This window comes from Manis pentadactyla, chromosome 11 (genome assembly GCF_030020395.1).
Source record: "Manis pentadactyla isolate mManPen7 chromosome 11, mManPen7.hap1, whole genome shotgun sequence".
Lineage (NCBI taxonomy): Eukaryota > Metazoa > Chordata > Mammalia > Pholidota > Manidae > Manis > Manis pentadactyla.
In genome coordinates this window covers 105,153,371-105,163,432 of record NC_080029.1, presented here as the reverse complement: position 1 = coordinate 105,163,432, position 10,062 = coordinate 105,153,371, and the positions used below count along the sequence as shown (strand labels likewise).

General features: G+C 36.8%; 1 protein-coding gene across 1 annotated transcript in view; it reads left to right on the top strand.

The window, feature by feature from the left end:
* Nucleotides 1-5,625: 5,625 nt before the first annotated feature.
* MNS1 (meiosis specific nuclear structural 1) overlaps nucleotides 5,626-10,062 on the top strand; it is a 67,224-nt gene continuing 62,787 nt past the window's right edge. Inside the window, exons 1-2 of the mRNA XM_036929717.2 lie at nucleotides 5,626-5,736; nucleotides 6,534-6,755. Of these exons, the coding sequence (XP_036785612.1) occupies nucleotides 5,734-5,736; nucleotides 6,534-6,755 (225 nt within the window). The 5' untranslated portion in view covers nucleotides 5,626-5,733. The remainder of the gene's footprint in view (nucleotides 5,737-6,533; nucleotides 6,756-10,062) is intronic.

Sequence of the window (10,062 nt, the reverse complement as noted above, 5' to 3'; positions counted from 1 at the left end):
GTGAGAAAGGAAAGCAGAGTTTCTCCACTCTATGTACTAATGATCTTTAAAATCAAACATTTGTTTAAAAAAGAGAATGCTGACAAACGTTTTGTTTTTCTTAATCATTTTCACCCATGAGATTAGAGACAGTGGTTCTATATCTGTTAGGAATTGAATTTGGCTAACAGTAATAGAATCCTGAGTGCAGAATAGGACCCTGAGACTTAGATAAAGAATTTATTTTTCTTTCATACATCATGAGGTTAGGAGTCTGGCAGCCCTGAGCTTTGTGGTAGCTCTGTGGCCGTAAAGAACCAAGGCTCCTTCTGTTTTTCTGCTCTGCCACTCAGAGCATGTATTATCTCATCGACAAGATGGCTGGTGGAGTTTCAGTCATCACATACTCTTATTAATGGCAAAGACCACACATAACAAATTCCCTCTAGTAGGAAGGAGTTCAGAGAAGTCCATTTTAGCTAAAAGTTGAAGAAGAATCCTGAGGAGGCAGACATTCAAGCCTTTGTAGGCTAGGTTAAAGGCTTTAAAGGCAATAAGAAAACTGCATATTTACTGTTAAGGAAAATTTTTACAATTTATGAGACTCCCTCCTGCCAAAACACACACCAGAGACTAGTGTGCCAAGACCTGCCTAATGCTGAGTCTGGATGAGGGTAACAGAGAACCGCCCTCTTTCCACCATCTGTCTAGCAAGCATGAGCAACAAGGAACAGTGATCTAGTGCTAGAGGGAGAAGCCAGAGTGTGGAGAGAGAAAATCTCTTATGTGCAGGTACACAAGAAGTCCTAAAGCTAAGGGCAAATCAGGAACATTGAGAGAAGCCTTCTGGGAAACCAGGCCCCAACATAAGCATAAATGCCCATTGATAGATTGATTAATGGATAAAGAAGATGTAGTACATATTCTCAGCCATAATGCTAGAGAAATTTGAAGATAATGGTACATTGAAGATAACCATAGCAACACAAAGTTCAAATCCAGCTCAACTCCTGACTACATAGTCTCAACCTACACTAATACTCCTTCACATACTCCTTCCTACACTAATGTGCTTATTTCCAGGCATAAATATGATTTATCTCATTCTTTGCCATCTTACATGTGATGTCTGACATTCCACCCAAAATTATGGGGCCCACAATAAAGCAAAAAAAACATTGCAAAAGTGTATAAAGACAAAGCATCAGAACAAAACAGACATGACCCAGATGTGAAACTCTCAGATAGAAAATTTTAAATATGATAATTAATATATTAAAGACCTTAATGGGAAAGGTAGGAAATATACATGAAAAGATGGATAGTTTTAGCTGAAAAAATGGATATTATAAGAAATAACTAAGTAGAAATATTAGATAAAAAATAAAACAGAAATGAACATGATGAATACCTTTGACAGCCTTAGCAGACCATTTAACACAGCTGAGGAAAGAATCAATGAATATGAAGCTATATTAATAAAAATTACCGAACTGAAACAGAAAGAGAAAAAGATTGGAGGGGGGAAAAAAATAGAGCATTTTTGAGCTTTGAGACAATATCAAACAATCTAACTGTGTATTGTAGAGTTATGTATTTAAAAGTAAAATGTATGATATAAACAGCACAAAAAATGTGATGGAGGATTATACTCTTGTAAGGTTTACACCCAACAAATGAAGCAGAATATGGTATTTGAATATTTAAATGTATACACACATCTCGTAAATCTTAGGGTATTCACTAAAAAACCAAGGATACATAAATAATAAGCCAATTGTGAAAATAAAATGGAGTCACAAAAAAATCAAAAGAAGACAGAAAAAGAAGAGAAAATGACCAAAAACATAAGGAACAAATATTTTTAAATTGGCAAAACTGTAGGTTTTAACCCATACAAATAAAGTGATATATAAATGTAAATGTCAAAAACATACCAATTCAAAAACAGATTGTCAGACTGAATAAAAACGCAACATCCAACTATATGCTATCCACAGGAGAGCCATTTTAAATATAGACACATATAAACAATGAAAGCATAGAGAAATACCATGTAAACATTAGTTATAAGAAAGCTGGAATGGCTACATTAATATCAAATAGGCTTCAGAACAAAAAATATAACCAGTGAGAAGAGAGTCATTTCAAAATGTTAATGTAAAAATGTCATCACGATATAATAATAATCCTAAAGTTGTGTACACCTAACAATAGCAAAACACACACAGTGTGAAATGTAAATAAATGAAAAGAGAAATAAGCAAATCCAGAATTATTCTTGATGACCGCAACACTCCTCTCAGTAACTGATAAAGGAAACAGAAATACTGTAGGATATACAATACCTGAACAGCATTCTCAACCAATAAGATTCTTGATTTTATTGATGTTTATAGAATAGTTCACCCAAAACACCAGAATACATATTCTTTTCCAGGACACATAAAACAGTCACCAAGGCAGACCATATTCTGTACAATAAAACCAAATCTCAACAAATTTAAAAGATTTAAAGTCACAGAGTATGTTGTCTGACTGTACTGGAATTAAACAATAACAATAACAGAAAGAGAGCTGGAAGATCTGAAATATTGAGAAAGTTAAAACACTTCTAAATAATAGGTCAAAGAAGTCATCTTTGAATATTTTGCATGAATGAGAAAGCACAACATAATCAAAATCTGTGGAAGGCCAGTAAAGCAGGGCTTAAAGTGAATTTTATATTGTATATTTATATTTGAAAAGAGTAATGGTCTTAAGGATTTAAGTTTTCATCTTATGAAACTATAAAAAGAAACCCAATCAAATGAAACCCAAAGCGAGCAGAGGAGAAAATGAGCATAAAACAATGAACCTGGAAATCTAGAAAAAAAAAAACAAAAAAATTAACAAAGCCAAAAGTTTGCTCCTATAAAGTATAAAATTGATGAAACTCAAACTTATGGAGAACAATATTTCTTCAAAGTTATTTCTGGGTAGAACTTTCTTCCATGTGCGTTACAGTAATATAATTTCAATCAATTGTTCATTTAACAGATATTATTACGTATTATATGCCAGGACTGTTTTAAATGCTTGAGATACATCATTGTTCAAAACAAAGACATTTTCTGCTGTCAGTCTAGACAAGGTTTAACAATAAGCTGCTCTATGAGAAACTACACATAAGCCATATTTTTTTGTGGAGTTCTTATGGAAGTTGCTAGACTAACGGGATTAAAAGCACATAATGATTGCTTCCTGGTTTCAAAATGTTTTGCACTGCATGCACCTCATGGTTAATTTTAGTTTTGTGGTAACTAGGTTTATAATAAGATGAAGACAAAAACATTGACAATACCACCCACCAACACACAAACAGTAACACACACAAGTCCTCTTCTAATGTAGGAAAACAATTTGGATCTAAGGTGAGGTCTACAACCCAATAGAGTTACCTATTTGCTATTAATCCGTTTGCATTTCATTTTGGGAAGTTTATACTGACATTGTCATCAAGCTTACTGATTCTCTCAGTGGTGTCTAGTCTATTGATAAATCAGAGGCATTCTTCACAGAATATTTGATTTCTAGAATATCATTTGGATTCTTAGTTTCCATTTCTCCACTTACATTACCCATATGTTCTTGTATGTTATCCACATTCTTCATCACATCCCTTAGCATATTAATCAGGTTTTTTAAGTTCCTGTTTAATAATCCCTAAATTTGTGTCATTGCTGAGTGTAATTATGATGCTTCCTTTGTCTTTCAGATTATGTTTGTCCTTGCCTTTTAACAACTTTTTCATTAGCCTTATAGTTTTTTCTTGAAAACCGGACATGGTATATTAGGTAACAGGAACTGATGTAAATAGGGCATTGATGTGAGGTAATTTTATGTGACTGGGCGTTGGGCTGTGTTTATGTTTACTGTATCTGTAGGTTCCAGAGACTTCAAATTCCTCTAGGGGTTTTGTTTTTGTCTCCTGTTGTCTTTAGATTTCCCTAAGAGTTCCTTGTTTGATAGAGTGTGATTGTTGTTATACTGCAGCACTGTTGGTGTCCTGGTAAAGTTTAGGAAAGGGGAAGTGTTCTATAATTTTATGATTGAATCTCTTTTAGTAGGGCTGTGTCCCTGGGCTGTGATGTTCACAAGTATTTCCCAGCTCCCTTTCCTCCATTCAGGTGAGACAGGAAGGACAGAGGAGGCTACAGTCAGAAAAATCTTCACCCTGGGTTGAATAGGCTCTGGCAAAATCTTTTCTTCTGGAAAGTAGGCCTTTATTATGGAAAAGGCTCTGGACGTATTTTAAAGTGATTATTCTTCTTATCCTTCTCCCCTAGCCATAGGGATCTTCTTGGTTTTTCGCTATGAGAACCTGCTGTGGTTCCTGGAGTCAAAACCCATGGAAGTGTGTGGCCTCCCTGAGATCGCAGCCCTCAGTAGCTTTGCTCCACTAGTCCAAACTCAGTCACTAGCAATTCATCAAAATTACCACTTAAGTATTCCTAATTTATGGCTTTGGTGGCTTCTGCTCCGGGTAAGTAGGTCTTGGCTGTGACTCCTGGATTCACCTCCGTTTCCAGATTTTAGGATGTTGGGATGCCCTATAATCTCAGTTCTATCATGAATCCAAGAAAAGTCATTAATTTTTAGTTTGTTCAACTTTTTCTGGTAGTAAGGAAGGAAGTGATAACTTCCAATCTTTTCTATATTTTGGAACTAAAACTGGAAGGTTTTTTTGTTATTAATCTTTAAGCAGATATACTATTATACAAGATAAACTTCAAACTGGAAAACAAACTCCCTTAGAATTATTTTTTTAGCTTTTATGAGATTTCCCTAAATACATCATCTCTAATACAATAGACTTGACTAACTTCTCTGACCCACTCCTGTTGTTAGATTCTTCCACTTAAAATGGACTTTGGTTAACCTGCCAGTAAAATAAACCAGAGCACATCCAGCCATCACCTGCTCTCTCTGGTACCTGGAACATGTATTACAAAGTGGAGTAAAATCCATGTGGCCCATACATTTTTTTTTTTTTAACGTATCACTAATATACACTCCTATGAAGGCCCCACAAGAAAAACAATCCGGCCACCACTCGCCCCCACCATTGAGTGCTCCCACCCCCCATATGGCCCATACATTTTATTACCAAAGTTTACCAACAGCCTTTGGGGGTGAGGGGAAGGCTCCTGGAAGCACGTGCCATCTCACTGCCTCAGTTACCCAGCCAAGGGGACGGTGACCATTTCTCCCACTGCTGAGGATGAAGACAGTCCACAACGCAGGAAGAACAGGCACTGGGGGCGCAGGATGTTCTGTGAGTGCAAAGTGCCTTTGGCCCCATGTCCTAGACAGGATTTTTTGTATTTCTCTGAGAACAGTTTCCACAGACTTCACCTTGGCTTCCGACACCACCAAAACCACGGAGCTCAGCCGCTAGAGGGAAATCCGTAGCACCCTGGCCGACTACAACGGGCTTGCGTCAGGACCCAAGCTCTGAAGTTCCCGCCTGTCTCCTTTAGACGTATGGAAGTAGCCGTCCTGCCAGCCTCCCAAGAAGCTCAATGCTGATTGGGCGTGTGGGTCCAATGGGAGGCTACGCTCTGCGAAGACCCGCCTCAGACGGGTCGGGTGCGCAGCAACGAGCGGACGTTGCCGAGAAACCGAGTAAACACCAGAGTCCGGCGGGCCTCCCTCTGTGCTGCGGGAGGTGGTGGCTCCGGCAGCCGGAGAGGGGGGTTTTCCTCTGCCGAGATGGTGAGCTAGTCGACGATGTCGGAGCTACTTGTTTATTAATTGGCTTAATTGTATTTTAGAGATAGTCTGCTTCTAAAAAAGGATTCAAAATGCCTAACTGGAGAATTTAGTGGGAAATGCGTATATTTGCTTTAGAGGACTCAGGTGCTGCTGTTGAAGCAACGGCTGGCTTCCAGCCTTTACTCATTTTCCCCACACATTAGCTCTGCCTCGTAAAAATCTTGTTTCCCTTATTTCTGGCAATTTGGGGGAAGAATAAGAACTGCTGAACAAATGAGTGGAAATGAAAGTCCAGGACTGCGAATAAATAACAGCGACTGATCTCTTGAATCTGTTAATACAGATTTAAGAAAACCTCACCAGCTTCTGGAGAAAACCTCACCAGCTTCTGGACTGCATTTTGGCCGAGGGGGAAGGGGGGAGGGGTGGGGAGGAGGAATTTACCGCGTGGTGGTTAAGAGCTAGGTTTGTAGAGCTCGACTGCATGTTTTTGAATCCTAGTAGTACTGCTATTTAGCTGAAGAATATTGAATAAAGTTGCTTGTACTTTTCATGCCTCATCTATAAGATAGGAAATAATAATAGTACCTACTTATTTGATATATCAATATATCTACCACGCTTACTCATTTATGATGGTATGGTTTTCTGAATTTAGGAAGGAAGCCAAAGGCCCTTCGTTTATTACTGTTACCTAAATTTCTACCATTTGTTTCTGGATCGTGTATCAGCATATTTTTAAAAATTAGATTTTGGAATACCAAAATGTGCACACTTTTTTTTTTTTGGCATTATAGGCCTCCAAAAGGAGAACTTTGAGCTTCCACGAAAGGCATCAAAAATTAGTAGATGAAAACTACTGCCCAAAATTGCATGTAGACGCATTAAAAGAGGTAGAGCATCACATCAGAGACCGAATGGGGCAAAGTGAAAGTGATGACCGTGTGGAACGCAAGAGGTTCCTCAGATTACTACAGAATGAACAGTTTGAGTTGGATATGGAAGAGGCCATTCAAAAGGTAAGTTTTACTATTTGTTTTTACATCTTTTTTTCTTCATTTTCTCCTTGGAAACGATAAAAACCAACTGATCATCATACTGGAATTAAATAGACAACAGCCTCAGGCAAAGGATGCCGCCTAAGTCAGCCCAGTGTAGTGGTGAAGACTGGGTTTTTTTAGAGCTAGACTAGTATTTAGTATCTATCTAGTCTAAATACTAGACTCCTAATACTGGAACTTTGGGTAAGTTGCTTTTACTTTTATACCTCATCTATAAAATGACAGTAATATTTATAATACCCACTTCATAGGATTGTTTTAATTATTAATGAGTTAATACATGCAAAGCCTTTGGAATAGTGCCTAGAACAAAGTAAGCACTCACGCTTTTTTTTTTCATAAGTAAAATTAAAATTTCATTAAAAAATGTCATGAATGAAATCCATAAGTACTAACTTCCACAGTTTTGTTCATGTAAGTACAATACTGTTGCTTTCCATAATCTAGAGACAAAAATTTAAGAATATCTTTTTGTGATTTTATGGAGATTAAACGTGTACATTATTAAGTGGTAGAAAATGAACACTTAGGTATGAATTTACTCATATTTTTTATTTTTGAAGAACTTCTTTGAACAGTTCAGGTACTATATATGTATATAAAGCCTAAAATATGGAGATAATTTCTCAATGGAAACTGCTAAATATTTTAAGGGATGAGAGTGGCAGAAAAAGGAAAACTGGTAAGAAAAATATGTTCTCGTGAAAAAGATGTTCAGCATATTTTTAGTTCCTGCTATGTGTTCAGCATTTTGTAGGATGTTGCGGGGAATGGCAAAAACAAGTTTTAAAAGTGGTATTCATCCCTCCAAGTTCCAAATTCCAGAAGCTTAGACATGATATTTTAACCCTGAGCAGTAAGCTCCTAGGGGTTAGATTTTTTTCTTATTGTTTTTTTTCTTATTTTTTTCTTTATTTTTAAAGAAAATCCCAGGTATGTCAACTCTCTCCTGCATGGTTCAGTATGCATTTTATAGAAATGGGTAATTTCTTACATAGTATTAGTATAATGCCAGTATCTCACCTGGTAGAATTATCATTAAGCCCCAGGTATCACGTAATATAATACATAAACCAGTTTCTGTGATTTTGTCAAAAATCTGCTTTCACAATTGGTTTGTTTTAATCAGGATCCAAATTCACACAGTATATTTGGTTATGTCTCTTTGGTCCCTCTAAATCTAAAATAGCCCCTTCCTCATCCTTTTTTTTTTAACTTCACGTTTTTAACATTAAAGTAACAAGGCCAATTGTTTTATAGGATATCCCCCATTCTGAATTTATGTTTGCTTTCTCACTGGATTTTTTAATTTGCTGCCCTCTCTTTTATATTTCCTCTAAATGTAAGTTACCCCTAAATGCATGACTAAATTTAGGCACAACTTTTTTGGCAATCACTACAGATAGTGATGCTATCCTTGATACACAAAAGTAGGCACATGATAACTGGTTGTTCTACTTTTAGTGATGCTCAGGTTGATCAGTAGGTTTAGTGAGACATCCTGATTCCTCCATTGTAAAGATCCCCCTCAAACTTTCATCTCTGGTTTCACCAATATATCTTTTCTTCCTTTAGGCATTGCAAAACATTGATTTTCTAATTTTGTTATTGCTTTCACATGTAGCTGAAATTCCTGTATAAAGAACTTTTCCTCACCAACTAGGCTTAATTGGTACCATGAAATACAGTTTGTACTGGAAAGGAAGGTAATTAATTTTCAGAGTAAACAATTGGTGCCCTAGTCCTTTCCATTAGTGTCTACCTATGCTTTTTCTTCTTTTTCTTTTTTCTTTTTTTTTTTTGAGAGGGCATCTCTCAAATTTATTGATCAAATGGTTGTTAACAATAAAATTCTGTATAGGGGACTCAATGCACAATCATTAATCAACCCCAAGCCTAATTCTCAACAGTCTCCAATTTTCTGAAGCATAACGAACAAGTTCTTACATGGTGAACAAGTTCTTACATAGTGAATAAGTTCTTACATGGTGAACAGTGTAAGGGCAGTCATCTAACACAAACTTTCGGTTTTGATCACGCATTATGAACTATAAACAATCAGGTCAAATATGAATATTTGTTTGATTTTTATACTTGGTTTATATGTGAATCCCACATTTCTCCCTTATTATTATTATTATTATTATTATTTTTTTAAATAAAATGTTGAAGTGGTAGGTAGATACAAGATAAAGGTAGAAAACATAGTTTAGTGCTGTAAGAGGGCAAATGTAGATGATCAGGTGTGTGCCTATAGACTAAGTATTAATCCAAGCTAGACAAGGGCAACAAAACATCCACGGATGCAGAAGATTTCTCTCAAAACAGCGGGGGTGAGGTTCTAAGCCTCACCTCTGTTGATCCCCAATTTCTCACCTGATGGCCCCCCTGCGACTGTGCCTGTCTTAGGTTGTTCCTCCTGTGAGGAATCTTACCCGTCTCTGGCTAACCAGTCATCTTCCGGGGCCATACAGGGAAATGTAAAGTTGGTAAGTGAGAGAGAAGCCATATTGTTTGAAAAGGTTAGCTTTTTACTTCTTTGCAGATTTATGCCCTGTGGCTTCTATGCCCAGCATTTGTCTTGAGGTATCTTTACCACTTGGAAGAATTATGATACTCGGTAATTTCAATATGAGGCATGAATTCTACTTAAGGGTTGTAATTAGGAAGGAAGAAGAAAAGCTATAGAAGTAGCAGACGGAAGAAAACATGGGAAGATTGATTATTTCTTTGACATATCTTCTTGTAGAGTAACATAAGCATGTATAAGTTTTAAACTACTAATTAAATTGCATACACACATTAACATAATAGGAATATAGCTACATAACCAAAGCAGACCTACAATTCCCAGCCATCTCCAGTGAAACCAAAAATACCAGTTAGGCACCCTAGGCATTTGTGAAAACTTATCAATGATACGATGGATATTGTCTAACTGAATTTGAATAGTTTGAGAAAAATCACACAAATTAAAACAACACATTCCTGGGAACTGTTCACATCCCATATGTTCTTTTAACAGTAGATAGTCTATAGTCACAAGATGTTGGAGCATTGCAACTTGCACTTCTCCTAATTCTTGGTTGAGTTCTGACAGTATAGATCCAGTCAAATTTGTTGTTCTACTGTATGCACAGGCCAGCTTACATATCTCCTTCTTCATTCCAATGGCAAGTCCAGGAACCGGTGGGATGAATGCAGCTACAACTGCAACAGGGCCAGGATCTTTGTTGAAGTTTTTTGATGATCGTCTTCTGGAATG